The following is a 15,420-nucleotide window of genomic DNA, read 5'->3' on the forward strand; positions in this document are numbered from 1 at the left end:
GGGAAAAAACCATACTCTTAATCCTTGCATAATATCGCTGAGTCATAAATTCAGTCCATAATTAGTTTTTACCCCAATCATAAATACTCTCTGCTCTGTGTAGTCCCTTTCTTGACTTTTATCCAAAAATACCTTGGTTACTAATTCTCTGTCGGATTTCTTGGCTTGAATAAAATTTATAGCATCCTCAGGACTTCAAAAAAATAAAAGTGTCCTTTTCATTCCAGCCTTGCTGAATTTAAAGGTACTGCCTGGTAACTATGTATGTGCAGTTCATCTTAAGCCTGTGTCAAACCTTTTATGCCTATTCACATGGTTTGGCATAAAATCAGAGCAGATGTTCAAATGAGACATGTTAGAGTCCAAAAATCCTTGGATCAAGCTATTCAGGAACATATACCTAACACACAAGGTTTTATATATAGTCCATATAATTCTTAGCAGATACTGGATCAGAAGAAATTTTTGTGACTGTCTCCATTCTGTTGAGAAGTAGCTCTCTGTGACCTACTCCAAAATCTTACCAAGCATTGGGCTGGGTCCTCATGTACAATCAAAATTCACATAGTGCAAGACATGGGATAGTGCAAAGTTGGTGTAAAGTTCTTACTTTCTGTCCTGTTCCTGCTGCTGTTATGTGCACAGCTTCACTGCATTATGTTAGATCAGCTATGGATTGGAACTATCTTACAGTCACAAGAAGCTGAAAACCTAGGTGTTCCAACCATGCACTTCTTCTCATCAACAGACATCAGGAAAGGTGTATGGCATGTGAGCTCCTACCTAAGGCATCTGTAATATGTCAATGCAAGATCACCCTTACCTTGGAGCGATCTTCCCTGGGTTGGTTACACAGATTTGGCTTCCCACGTCTGCCAGCAGTGGCTCAAAGTGGCTACACTTGAGAATATGGCCCGTTAATTTTTTATTTTACGTTTTTAAAAACAAAATGAAATTATGCACAAAAGTACATTAAAAGACTTAGAAAAGTCAGGAGGCTGAAAGTCATGATTATTTCATTGACTGTGTTTCTGTGGTAGAACTAAACCAGTTTTAACATATTTATATTTTAAAACCAGAAGCTGAGCAGAATAAGAGTTAAGTAAATTATGGAACCTATACATCTTTTTCTTAGGGAAATGTTTATTATTAGCATGTGTTTGAAACATGTCTTATTTGTTGTTCATTAATATGGTACATGCTATTTTTAATTCATTCTGTTATCTTTACTCTAGGTGATTGACCTGGGCTCTGGAAAAGGCTACCTAAGCTCCTTTTTATCCATGCAATATAATCTAAAGGTTTATGGAATTGATTCCTCCAACACCAACACTTATGGAGCTAATGAAAGGAACAGGAAATTGAAGAAACATTGGAGAGCTTATCAAAGTCGGGCAAGAGCAAATGTCAGAGGCCAAGTGTTGGAAGAGCCAAAGGATAGGGCAGTGCAAGATGAAATGAAATGTAGAGCAAATATCAACGAAAAGCTTTTAAGTACTAACAACAGTCTTTTAAGTCAGGACCAGATGGCTAGCTCAGATTCAGTTCCTTTGGAAATTACTGGTGCTTTCACAGACTCTGCTATGTTGAATACCAGCAAACAAACTGAAACTCATTTGGTGGCTCAGACACAGTCTGATGGGAACAAAATTTCTGAACATGCGTTTTCTCTTCTAAACATTCTACCTGCTGATGCTGTAGAAGCTGTTTCTTCATCTAAATATAACAAGGAGCTCTGTGAAGAGGAAAAAGAGCAAAGAAAAATGGCTTCCATCAAGGCCAAAGCAAGCAAGTCAAATGACTCAAACATTTATTTGCCATTGACCTCATACATCACTGCAGAAACAGAACTCCGTGATATCGTTACAGATCTGGAGGTTATTTCACTTACTAGCATTATTATTTTTGCAATACCAGTGTCTGATTCTCCATTGCTTTTGCACCTTGTGTACACATTTTCACCTGTGCAAAGTGATTGCAAAGTGGGTGTAGAATGCTGCCAACAGTGTGATTGGAGAATTCTGACTCAGTAACACTTCACACCCACTTTGCATAACCATTTCTTACTGATACCTTTTTTTTTTCCTATTTCAGAAGATGTGCTGGACTACTTTTGGCTAGGTGAATTAAGCTCTACTTAGAGCTTATGAAGTGGCTGAAATTACCACTTAAAACAAAGTTAAGAGCAACTGTGCAATGATATTCATCAACTATTCTGTAACTTAACTATTCTACTTAGATATAACACATTTAATTACACGGAGAGTAATTTATATTTACAAGTTATTCAGGAGAATATATTTTGCATTAAAAACAACTTTTGTGAAATTGTTATTTAGTAATTAAAATTTACGTAACCTGAAATTGAACTTTAGATATGAAATACTTTATATGGTACAGCACAATAACCCCTCTTAAGGATTTGCCAAATAATTTTATTTATAAGCATCATTTTTTGCAGTTTGGATTTTTGGACTTAAAGATAATGACAATTTAATAATCGACTAAACAACCGAGAACTGATCTCAGTTTCCCTGTACCTTATGAAATCATTTACACTGGTACAAAGTGAGCACAAAGAAAATGCTACCAAGTAAGAATGATTGTGTTTTACATCCACTAGGTGCTCTCTTTGCCCTTATGTAAATTAACACAAAAGGTGGAGGTGAACAGAGATCAGGCCCCTACTTTCGTTTTTAGAAGCAAAGTCATATTATGGTGGCTACAAATAGTAAACAGTACTGCCTGGAAGGATATGTGATAAATTGTACCATTCAAAGGCTTTTTAAAACTTCATTACAAATGTTTTAAAACAAATGTGTTAACCAATCAAGTGATTTTGCAGTACAGGCAGTCCTCGACTTTATGACGTTGGAATTATGACGAATGGCACTTACAACGTTTATAGATTGTCATCCTGTTTCGACTTTACGACATCGGTTTAAACTTTACGATGCTCGATCCGACATTGTTCCTATGGGAAATTCAAGTTACAACATTTTTGACTTAAGACACAATTTTCAGGAACCAGTTGTGTCATAAGTCCGAGGAGTGCCTATATTCCTAAACACTGAGAATGTTTGGAGAAAAACTGAAGTGTTGATTGATTTATTTGGCAAAACTTTAAAATTAATTTGAATCGATTAAACAGTATCAGGGTTTGAATATATGTTTGTGTGTAGCCCAGAGCTAATGCTGAATTAATGAATTCTGTTGGATAGATACACTGTATAAGTCAAGGGATCGGAATCTGCTTTCAGTTACACCAATAATGGGGTTTACAAAAGTGGAATTGAAGTAGATAGATCACAACAGTATAGCTCAGAACAAAATTTGGCTTTTGGACTGTTTTAACAGAATCTTCATATTTAATTTGGTTTTTAGGTCTCTTACATCTGGTGGCCATCTTCCACCACCTTTCTTTTGGGAGAATTTGTTCAACTTTTCCAGCCAGCAGGTTTAGTGCTGTTCTTACAGGGGCATGAATTTCCATCCCTTACTAGGCCCCATAGCCCTTCTAAGGCTCTTTCACATTACCATTAAGGGAGGAAGTACTGCAGAGTGCTGACCTCACTATAGGGTTAGCTAAGAGAAGAGGATTGTACAGATGGCACTTAATTCTTACAAGGCTGAAAATTCCAGAGAGAGTTGGAATGGAGCAGAAGGATAGCCGGGAGAGAAGTGAGGGTGAAAGAGAGGAGAAAAGGGATGATGGACAGTATAGTGGAGGAAGGAAGGGGAGAAGTATCATGGTGGGAAGTGAGACAAAGGATAACTGGGATGGAGAAAAAAAAGAAAGGGACAAAAGGAGAAAGAGTGAGGAAAAAATACAGGAAATGGAGAGAGAGAGAAGAGTATACTCTCCATAACTAAGGCTCTGATCATGCTTCCATTGAAGTCATTGACAAAACTCCTGTTGACTTCAGGGACTCTGGCTTGGGCTCTTTAGAGAGGAGAGATACTATAGAGACAGAGCAAACAAAACAGATGCAGAAACAGCAGTCGCAAGCAGCGCTTATTTTCAGTCACAGGTGGAAAGTACTGCCAATGTCTGCTGAGGCAATGAGAAGTAGCAGAAGTGTTGTGGGTACATTCGGTCATGCAAGTTAAGGTAGAAAGGTTTGGTTAAAAAAAAAAAAGAAAGGTCAAAAGAGAATGGCTGGTCATTTGGTGGTAGGTCTCTGCACTGCCACACAGGTGGCTCAAGTTCAGTTAATGGTCCTGGGCTTCTGCTTTCTCCTTGCCAAGGAAAGGAATGGATAATAAGGAAAAATTAGAGTAGCCTCAGAGTTCCAACAAAGATACAGAGAACACTTCCACCCCCTCGCATTTGTTTATAGGAAAGGTTCTCACACTTTGTTGGCACTGAAATGCTTTTGGTGTTCTTCAATAAATTTCTAGAACAGGACACCGGGAGTCTCCATGAGTTTGTATATTTAAATCTCACAGCAAATTAACTATTTATAGCTTGTCTGTTTTTACTGTTCTTGTCTTTTCTTTAGTTGAAAAGAAATGTGTTTGTTGCTGTTTATTTTTAGGACTGTATAATGGTGGGACTACATACATGTGGGGATCTTGCTCCGAATACACTGCGAATCTTTACTGCTAAGCCTGAAATCAAGGCAGTTTGCAGTGTGGGCTGCTGCTACCATCTGTTGACAGAAGAGTTTGAAAACCAAAAAGGTACAGGAATTCTGCTGAACTCAGGTTGCCAGTCTGCAAGATGAGAATATAATTACCTTTTAACTAATAGCTACCTTGTGTCCAGTGGTGCAAGTAGAATTGATTTCTTACTGGTACGTTGCACCAGCTAAAGCGGGGGGGGGGGGGGAGAGGGGGACACCTCTCCATGGGACCTCTCACGTGACCCAGCCTGGGGCCCCACGCTCTCCCTCTCCATGATCCTGGGAAGGGAGCGTTCCCAGTGGGTGGACACAGCACAGCTGCTGTTTGGGCTGCTAAGAGAAGAGGAGGGCTTGCTCCTGGAACAATAGCCAGCTAACAGTCACACCTGCTTTGGGAATTGCCAGCAGAAGAGTTTCAAACCAGCTCCCTCTGACAGCAGAGAATATTTTATTCCAGACACGCTGGCAACTGAGCCCACTCCAGCAGCTCCTTTGGTACGTCTGTACCGCCCCCAGCCCTTCCATGCAGCTGCATCTCCTAAGTCCTGTCCGGGGTCTGTACAGCAGCCCCACCAGAGGACAGGGCTGGGGAGGGCAAGGCTGGGCCCTGGGACGGTACAGCCATGCCGGAGGAGCTGCCGGCATGGGGTTCTGCTCCTTTCGCCGCTGCGGTTCAGGGCTCTCCTGGGAACTGCAGTGGCGAAAGGAGCAGAACGTGGGACCATTGGGCGGCTCCACGCTGGCAGCTCCTCCGGTGCGGCTGTATTGCCCCAGCCCCTCCCTTGTCCTCTGGCAGGGTTGCTGTACAGACCTTGTACAGGAGATGCAGGCACGCAGCTGCGTGGAAGGGCTGGTGGTGGTAGGCCCATGTTCTGCTGCTCCTGTGTCTTTCCAGTACACCGTACCGGCTATAAATATTTTACTGGTATGGCATACTGGACTGTACCACCCTACTTGCACCACTTGTGTCTATTCTTTTTCAGTGGTTTATTTAGAACTGTTTTTAATTACGTTCTGTGAGACATTCACTCCTGGATGCCTTGTAGCTTTCCTGTTATGCCAGCATTTCCAATATTCTTCCTGAAATTAGGCACATGAATGCAGAAGGTTTTTATGTGGTTAAAAATACAGCTGTTTTTATTCCATTACTTTACTCATAAAATGTGGATTCTTTTGGTCAATATGTTTTTATCCTTTTAAAATATTTTGTGCCAGATTTTGCTTTGGGCTGTGTGCACACAACTTCCATTTACTTTGGGTTGTGCATGCATAACTAAGAGTAGAATTTGGCCCTCTGAGTTTAAGTAATTGCTTTAAAAAGTGCCCATCAGAGTGTAGCACTCTGGGCCATTGCCAGGATAGTTTGTAAAACAGTACATGTATAACAGATTTTCCTGGAGTACAAAGCTGAAAGTTGTCTGAGAATATCTTCACACCAAATTAAAAGCTTTCCTTCAAGCATTAGTATTTTCATTTCTGGGAAAAGGTTGATATCTTTAGTTGTAAAGTATAGCCTTCAAAGAAGAAAAAGCTGAGGATTGTAATTGCACAAGTTTTATCAGTGTATACTGTAGTACGTGAAACTGATGGACTGTTGTCACAAAAAATTCTGGTTATTTTTAATGTCTGCCATTCAACTCTTGTAGTGGTATAATCATTGTTACTATCAAAAATACAACAGTGAATTACAAACTGAAGTGAATTTAAAAATTCAACAAAGCACAGCAAATAACATGGTGCTGGATAATAGTAACAAATAAATATATAGGCCTCTAAAACTGATATTGGTAACAATTTAGCCAGAGTGTTAGATTAATGTATGTGAGAATTTTGTGATGAATAAAAAAGGGTATTTGCCTCAGTAAGCGAATAATTGTTGGATTTTGCATTTAAATGAGGCAGCTGGAAAGCTTTGGAGTGCAGCTTTGTTATATAACATACATGCTTTCTGTGAAAGTGAGAAAGGAGATGAATTCCTCTTTTCCCAGTCCAGTAATCTGTGACAAGAACTACAGTAGCTGCCCTTCTGTACTTCACCCTAGCGTCTCCTACTACATCTAAAAATGATAAATGCTAACTGGATCAGCAGTGAAGTAGTTAATGCTAACACTTAACATTCAAGCTTGATGACAATTTAACACCATGTTAAAATAAGATGAATGGGGTAGTTTACATCTCTCTCAGCTATTGTTGCAGGTTCTCTGCAGACTCAGGCATACATCAGTTCCTCCATTTACACCCACAAGGGCTAGAGTTACTTTTGTAATGAAAGTTTAGATTCCTGAGTGTGATTATGCAGCAATTAAAAAGGAATCTATGATGCATCAATGTAAATTCCTTCCTAATCTTATTCTACATGAGGTCCTGCTTACAGGAAATAAAAGAACAAAAAAGGGAAGTGAAACCAGGAAGGGAAAGACAATATTACAAAATATATCCATATTTTTAGATGTATACTAAATAGAAATAATAAACGATGCACAGCAATTTTTACTCTAGTAATTAGGCTTGGCCCTCAGGCTAGTAGGCATCAGGTGAATTTTACAAGCCCTGATATCAAGTTTTTCTTCCCCAAATGTTAATTACCTATTGCAAAGAGGGCAAAACATCCTGACCTTTTTGTAGGTATACTTCTTTTTCCAGAGCAGCCCTTAAAGCCTTAAGAAACTAAGGGCTTGTCTACATTACCCACTGGATCGACAAGGGCAGCGATTGATCCAGCGGGGGTCAATTTATCTGGTCTAGTCTAGACGCGATAAATCGACCACCATGCGCTCTCCCATTGACTCCGGTACTCCACCAGGGCGAGAGGGGCAGGCGGAGTCGACGGGAGAGTGTCCGCCGTTGACTTACCGTAGTGAAGACACCGCGGTAAGTAGGTCTAAGTACTTTGACTTCAGTTACATTATTCATGTAGCTGAAGTTGCATAACTTACATTGATCCCTCCCCCCCCCCCAGTGTAGACCAGGCTTAATACTACGCTGCCATCACTGCTACGAAAAGAACAAGTGTGATATTTATTATAAGTTGAAACATAAAGTTATGCAGGTGCACAGTGATAGGAGATGTTGCTCTTTTGCAGCTTTTTTTTTTTCAGTTGTAGAAATGAAGTCAGATTGTATATTAGAATTTCTAGTTTAATTTCTTGCAGCTTGAAGGATGTAAATTACTCTAATGAAGAGCTCCTTATGAAAAGAAAAAGGAAAACACACTATTTTTCTTTTCCTGGGAGACCACACTGAAACTATTCCAGGCATGCTTAGGAAATTAGCAAATTTAAAATTTTACTGCAGAAATATTTACTACAGCATGTAAAACTATGGTTTCCACAAAAAAGTAAGGTTGTCCCTTTCTCTTGCATAGTGGAGGGGCTACGATCAGTTGCAGTCGTTGCTCTCAGGGGAATGCAGAGCCTCCCCGGGGGCTCATGCACTCCCAGGAAAGTAAATTGTCTCAAAGGGAGTGGGGAGGAAATGGGATCATGGGTCTTCCTTACCCCTGCTATGGACTGGCCTCTGGAACTGGCCAGGTGTGCCAAGGTGATGTAGACTGCACCTGCAAGAGGCCATTACCCTTCTGTACCAGGGCTAAAGCATAATCCCTGCCACAGCTCTCCCTGGGCCAATGCAGTTTGGCACTGCCTCTCAAGCAGACCAAATTATAATTTAAATAATTTGTCCAAAAGCTTTTTTCTAAAGGGGAATGACAGTCCATTAACAAGATTTAAAAAAAAGAAAAATTAAATCCAGGGTATATCACATTGCCTCAGTGGGTCATAGCTGCGAATACAGATTCCAGACAAACTGCTGAGGGCAGCCTCACTGCAAACTGGTGGTTATTGTATCATTAGATGTACCAAGCCAGTAACAAAAGTAAACTTTTGTCTCACCATATTGGTTAAAAAGTCAAAAATTCAGTCTCCTTAGGCATTCCAACCCTTATGTCACCACCTAGACACTAGATTTTATGATGAGTGGTTATTGAAAACTAGGGCTGTCAAGCAATTAAAAAAATTAATTGCAATTAATCGTATAAAATACCATTTAAATATTTTTGGATGTTTTCTACATTTTCAAATATATTCATTTCAATTACAACACAGAATTCAAAGTATACAGTGCTCACTTTATTTATTTATTTTTATTACAAGCATTTGCACTGTAAAATACAAAAGAAATAGTACTGTATATATTCAATCATAAACTGGTTTGTTTATAAGCCAACACCCCCTAGATGGATAAGTAAAAATGGCAAATTTTTATGACCCATTCATAAGCCAACTCTATAATTCAGGGATCAGCAAACCTTGACTCCTGGGCCATCAGGATAAGCCACTGGTGGGCCGAGATGGTTTGTTTACCTCAAGCGTCCACGGCACAGAAGTAAACCTATACCTGCCTCTGGAAATTTCCATTACTTGCATCTGAAGAAGTGAGGTTCTTACCCACGAAAGCTTATGCTCCCAATTCTGTTAGTCTTAAAGGTGCCACAGGACCCTCTGTTGCTTTTTACAGATTCAGACTAACACGGCTACCCCTCTGATACTAAGTAAACAAAGTGTCTCGGCCTGCCAGCTGCTTACCCTGACGGGCCAGGACAGCAACTGGTGGGGAAATTTTTGGGGGGAGGGAAGCTGGGGGTCAGGGGAGTAACCCCCGTGACCACCCCCCACATGACCCTAGCCCGGGACCCCCACACTCTCCCCATCCCATCCCTTCCCACCTTAGCTGGGGCGGGCCAGGGGAGGATGTCTCTGGCCTAGCCGGAGCTGCTCCGGCAGGCTGGGCGGCGCGGCTGCAGCCTGCTCTGGCAGGCCAGGCTAGGCAGTGTGGCCCCAGAGTGCATCAGTGGGCCAGGCAGCGTGGCTGCAGCATGCTCCAGCAGGCCAGGCCGGGCGGCGCAGCTGCAGAGTGCTCCAGCGGGCCGGGCAGCACAGCATGTAGATTTTTTTTTTTTTGTTACATAACTACACTCAAAAACAAAACAATGTAAAACTTCAGAGCCTACAAGTCCACTCAGTCCTACTTCTTGTTCAGCCAATCACTAAGACAAACACGTTTGTTTACATTTACAGGAGATAATGCTATCCTCTTCTTATTTACAATGTCACCAGAAGGTGAGAACAGGCATTTACATGACACTTTTGTAGATGACGTTGCAAGGTATTTACGTGCCAGAAATGCTAAACATTCATATACCCCTTTATGCTTCGGCCACCATTCCAGAGGACATGCTTCCATGCTGATGATGCTTGTTAAAAAAATAATGTGTTAATTAAATTTGTGACTGAACTCCTTGGGGGAGAATTGTATGTCCCCTGCTCTGTTTTACCTGCATTCTGCTATATATTTCATGTTATAGCAGTCTTGGATGAAGACCCAGCACATGTTGTTCATTTTAAGAACACTTTCACAGCAGATTTGACAAAACGCAAAGAAGGTACCAATGTGAAATTTCTAACGATAGATACAGCACTCGACCCAAGGTTTAAGAATCTGAAGTGCCTTCCAAAATCTGAGAGGGACAAGGTGCGGCGCATACTTTCAGATGTCTTAAGAGCAACACGCTGATGAGGAAACTACAGAACCCGAACCACCAAAAAACAAAATCAAACTTGTGATGGTGGCATCTGATTCAGATGATGAAAATGAACATGTATCAGTCCGCTTTGCTTTGGATCTTTATCAAGCAGAACCCGTCATCAGCATGGAGGCATGTCTTCTGGAATGGTGGTTGAAGCATGAAGGGACATATGAATCTTTAGCGCATCTGGCACATAAATATCTTGCGATGCCGGCTACAACAGTGCCATGCGAATGCCTGTTCTCACTTACAGGTGACACTGGAAACATGACATGGGCAGTATTTATCTCCTGCAAATTGTAACCAAACTTGTTTGTCTGAGTGATTGGCTGATGTAGGACTGAGTGGACTTGTAGGTTTCAAAGTTTTACATTGTTTTATTTTTCAATGCAGTTATTTTTTGTACATAATTCTACATTTGTAAGTTCAGCTTTCATGATAAAGAGAGATTGCACTACAGTACTTGTATTAGGTGAATTGAAATATACCATATATACTCATTCATAAGCTGATTTTTTTTTTTTTAGTAAAAAAGGGAAGCATCAGAGAAGGGAGTCGGCTTATGAACGGGTATAGAGAGGGAGAGGTGGGACACAGCCCCTCATCCCCCCCAACAGAGGGGGCAAGGAGAGGCAGCACAACCAGCAGAGCCAGAAGGGAAGAGGAGGGGCCAAAGTCTCTCCTCTTCTGGCCATGCTGCTCTCCCCCCTGCCTCCAAAGCAACTGCAGTTCCGGGGCTGGCAGGCTGTGGCCTGATAGGTGTTGGTTGAAATAGATGTGCCAGCCCTCACAAAAGATGCTATGGGTGACAGTTGTCCAGACTGAGAGGCTTGTGTATCTCTTGGCACTTGTTTTCTATCTAATACCAAAAGTTGTCTAATACCAAAAATACATTATTGTCCCTTCACATCATATTGATTGTGCTGTGGATAGAAAGAGGATTTCTCCTTCTGGTGATGCAACATGCAGTGTTTAGTGGTCCTGGGTAGTGGATTCATCAGGATGTGTAACTATGCGGTGATTACTGAGCCACCATGATTTTTGCAAGTTCTTTTTCCCCGATGTGGGGGGTGCTGATGACAAGCAGTAATTGCATATATTTTTCATAAGTTGGAAGATTAGTAATTGTGTTGTCATACTTTTACAAGGTTTTATTTACCCCTTTCCCAATGTTTGATTGAGGATTTAGGAGTGGGTGGGGTTAAAGTATATGGCACAATTGGACATGGTCTTGTGTCCTATGATCAGTATATGTATGGACTATTCTTCTGTCCCCCATAGGTGTGCTTGATCCTCCTGCAAAAAGGTTTGGGCAAGAATTATGGGAAAGGAACTACAGCTGCAGTTATTCTGGGAAGAGTTTTGGGCTCATAGGAATGTGAGAGCCTTCACTGTGATTTACTAGGGAAGGTATTGAATAAGCTCTTGTTCAGTTAACACCCCTCTGTGAATCTTGCTGGTGTTATCAGAAGAAGCACCAACTAGTATGGTTCAGTTAATAAGGAATATTTTGACAACTCTTGAAATAATCTTACCCTGGCTTCCTCATTTAAGTAGAAATGGTCATTTATACAGAGATTTCTCTCCGGATAAATGTACTTAGTGATTAGAATAATTGATTCCCTTGGGGTTTTCCTTCCCTGTTACAGAGTCTGTGCTCTAGATTCACCCGATCACACAGCAGTTGCTGGCAAAATGTATTGTTTTAATATTTTTAGATACTGCTTCTGTTTCCAAAATTAAATTTGGAATGTGATTGAGTCAGTTACTCTCAGAATATTCAGTAACTACTCTTTAGTAGGATTTTTATTATTTATAAGTCATTATGGCAATTTATCAGGAAAATTTCTGTTTTCTATTGGTCATTAGGCTGAAATAACCTCCCTGGATCAGTTTTGCATCTGAGGCTTTTGGGGAGCCTTCCTAGCCCTCACTCCCATGTGTCTTGAAGTAAATGGGCCAGACAATGGGAACTTGATTATGACCTAAGAGAGGTGAATAAAAGAAGGAAAATGTGAATTAAATATAATTGTAATGGACTCCCCTTTGGCTTCTCTTTCCCTACCTGTCAAAAATATAAACTTTACTGGTCGGTCACAAAGAGAGTTGGAGTTCTCAAATACAGTGTCCATTATTGTGAGAGCAAATGCACCAAAACTGCCATCGCTAAAGAGACAAGGTGGATGAGGTAATATCTATTTTTGGACCAACTTCGGTTGGTGAGAGAGACAAGCTTTTGAGCCAGACAGAGCTCTTCTTCAGGTCTTGGAAAGGAATTCCCAGCATCACAGCAAAATGCAAGGTTATTTAGCATGAGTAGTTAGTACATATTGTAAGGGACCATTATCTACCTGGTCTCTCTAATATCCTGGGACCAACACGGCTACAACTACACTGTATATTGCTAAAGAGACAATTATTCATAATTATTTCATAGTTTGATTGCAAAGGGCTCGTCCTAAAATGCTCACTACCAGGTGTAGTATTATGAGTAGTCCCATTGATTTGAATGGGACTTAAAGCCTCTGTTGACAATAGTGTGACTACCAGGGCCGGCTCCAGGCACCAGCCGAGCAAGCTGGTGCTTGGGGCGGCAGCTTGTAGGAGGCGGCATTCCACCCAATCCTAGGGTGGCACGGCCGCTTTTTGTTGTTGTTGTTGTTCCGCTCCGGCCGCCCTGTAGAGGGCAGTGGCATGGAGGACGGGAGCACCCTGCAGCAAGCCCGGCAGGGCAGCCCGCGTCCTTCCCTCCCAGCCGACCGGAGTGGTGTGGAGCCCTCCCAGCAGGGGGCACGGTGGGAGGGGCCGTGTGGTAGTGCCCCGCTGAAGCCCTGGCCGCCCCCCTTCTCTCTCTCCCGCCCGCTCCTTCCCCCTCCCCCTGCTAGCCGGGGCACATCTGCAGCGCAGGGAGTCCCCCTGCACCCTGGCTCCGGCCACGCCGCAGGGTTTTTTCTTTTTTTTTTTTTTTTTTTGCTTTGCCGTTCTGGTCGCACAGGGTTTTTTTTTTGCTTGGGGCGGCCAAAAAGCCAGAGCTGGCCCTGGTGACTAGTAAGTAAAAACGGTCCTGATAGTACGGGTTTGCAAGATGAGGCAATTTGTCTATAGTAGTTTAGTAACAAAGGGATGTATGCCAGACTGATGAATTTTAAAGGCTTACTAGAAGTTTTGAAGAGTACTTTTTCATAATTTTGAGAGGTGTTAGAAAAGAGTAAATAAAGCCTCGGCACAGATCACATATAATTATGGGCATAGTCCATGGCTGAGTGACTACACATTTACTGATTATATATGCAACAAACTTTCTGCAAAAGAACAAGAGCCTTGAGACTCTTAATCCAGGTAAATATAAACTTTGGCTCCACTTGTTAACATCTAACTTTTAAAAGCTTGTAAACATAATTAAAGGAAATGAAAAGGATGCTAAAGAAGGCACACTTTATTTTAAGATTTTCAATACATTTGTGTAATTTAAATAAAAAGGGTGTTAAATAAATTGAATGCAGGGAACAAAAAAGATCCCAGTACTGAGTGCCACTTTAGATGAACACACTACAGACACATTATGGCTACTTACTATTGCATTCTGTTGAAATGTAGAAGGATTAATCATTGCTGTAGAAGTATTATAGGACAGGAGCCTTTTATTTTGCTTGGCTGCCTTTTAAACATTGCAAATATCTGCTTGCATTTTCAAAAATATTATATGGTCACTGTCTTAAAACAACCATCATTGAGACCATGGCAACACATGAAAACTATTCCAAGCAAAAGATCAAAGAGCCTGATTTTCTTTCCAGACCATCTCTAGATATTGCTGCACAGGGCACATTTGCGATATTTCATGGAATTTGTGAGAAACCTAATACATGACTGTAAAGAAAATACAGATATTTTTAATCAAAATCTATCTGAAATATTTTGGAATATTTAAAAATCATTATCTTGTTAAATTTCACAGACAATATTGTGACTTTCCAACAATCCCCCATGAAGTGACCAGTGTAAAATAAAGTATTTTTTTATTTTATTCTTTCATGAATGAACACAACAAAAAGGATTTGAAATCTTGGATTTAATCTGTATTTGTAAATCTTTCTGTCAAGCATGGAAGGGAGTATATCTGGTGAAAACCAGTGTTTCCATAATAAATGATGACTTAGAGGGTGCCTCTGTTGAATATTGGAAATGATTAAGAAGATGCCAACAGTTTAAATCATTGGGGTGGGGGGAATCAATTTTCATATAAACTTTTTTCAGTAAAAGGATACATATAGTTTATGAGATTTTTTAAGATGAACACACTACAGACTCAAAGAACCTGTTTGAACTTTAAAATCTGTTCCGAGGGAGAATGACCGTTTAAGTGGTTCCTCCCTTCTTTGCAGAGCCTTAGAACTAGGATTTGGCCTGTTGCCAGATGCCATGAAAGTTAGGCAAAACCAGGTCTGGTTATTTGTCTTTCAGTAGTTTCTAGAATGTACCAGGCATCCTGTATGCACAAACAGGCAGACACACAAAGACAGGCTGTCTCAAACATCTTTCAACCTAAGAATGAAGTAAGATATTTTCTGTTGAAACCACTTCAGTGAAGAAGAAGAAAAAAAAAGATTAAATGAAAGGCTGATTCTCTGTTTATGAAACAATTGCAGTTTAGTGTTGTGTAGCCATTTTAAATACGGTAACTGTTTTTACATTTACTTAAAATTGTTCTGAGAGTTCATTTTCCTAGCCTGGGAAAAAGCATGTATGTGAAGAAGTACTTTGCATGACCAAATCTTGCGCACAGTTTTGCATTAATATCTTCTCATATGATAGACTATACAATTTTAAAAGCATGGTAGTACATTGTTTTTAGTTTAGGACCAACAGCACACAAAGTTCTGGTATCCCTTTATAATATGCAATATCTAGGATTTCAGGGCTACAGAAAATAAATATTTACTTTTTGGTTTTGATCCAAGTTTAACTCTATTTGATACAGGTTTGCTGTAATTTCATTTAATATTAGTGAAAGTTATTTAAATGGATGAAAAAGATGAAGCAACCTTAATTTCACTATTTCTATTGTTGCAGATACTCAGCTGGTGTAAATCATTGTAGCATCATTGGCTTTAATCTTAAACTTGGAACTATCTCATACTCCAGACTGTTCAGCTTTAAACATTCATGATAAAACTGCTACACTAATTTTCTTTAAAGTTGGCTTGTTTG

The 15,420-nt window shown here is 40.5% G+C and overlaps 1 protein-coding gene across 2 annotated transcripts in view; it reads left to right on the forward strand.

Moving 5' to 3' along the window:
• The window catches only part of METTL25 (methyltransferase like 25), a 112,740-nt gene that overhangs the window by 38,246 nt on the left and 59,074 nt on the right, over positions 1 to 15,420 (forward strand). For both annotated transcript variants that reach the window (XM_005279091.5, XM_042850882.2), the window contains exons 4-5: positions 1,236 to 1,877; positions 4,539 to 4,683. In XM_005279091.5, coding sequence (XP_005279148.2) covers positions 1,236 to 1,877; positions 4,539 to 4,683 — 787 coding nt within the window. The remainder of the gene's footprint in view (positions 1 to 1,235; positions 1,878 to 4,538; positions 4,684 to 15,420) is intronic.

Source organism: Chrysemys picta, chromosome 1 (assembly GCF_011386835.1).
Source record: "Chrysemys picta bellii isolate R12L10 chromosome 1, ASM1138683v2, whole genome shotgun sequence".
NCBI classification, from domain to species: Eukaryota; Metazoa; Chordata; order Testudines; family Emydidae; genus Chrysemys; species Chrysemys picta.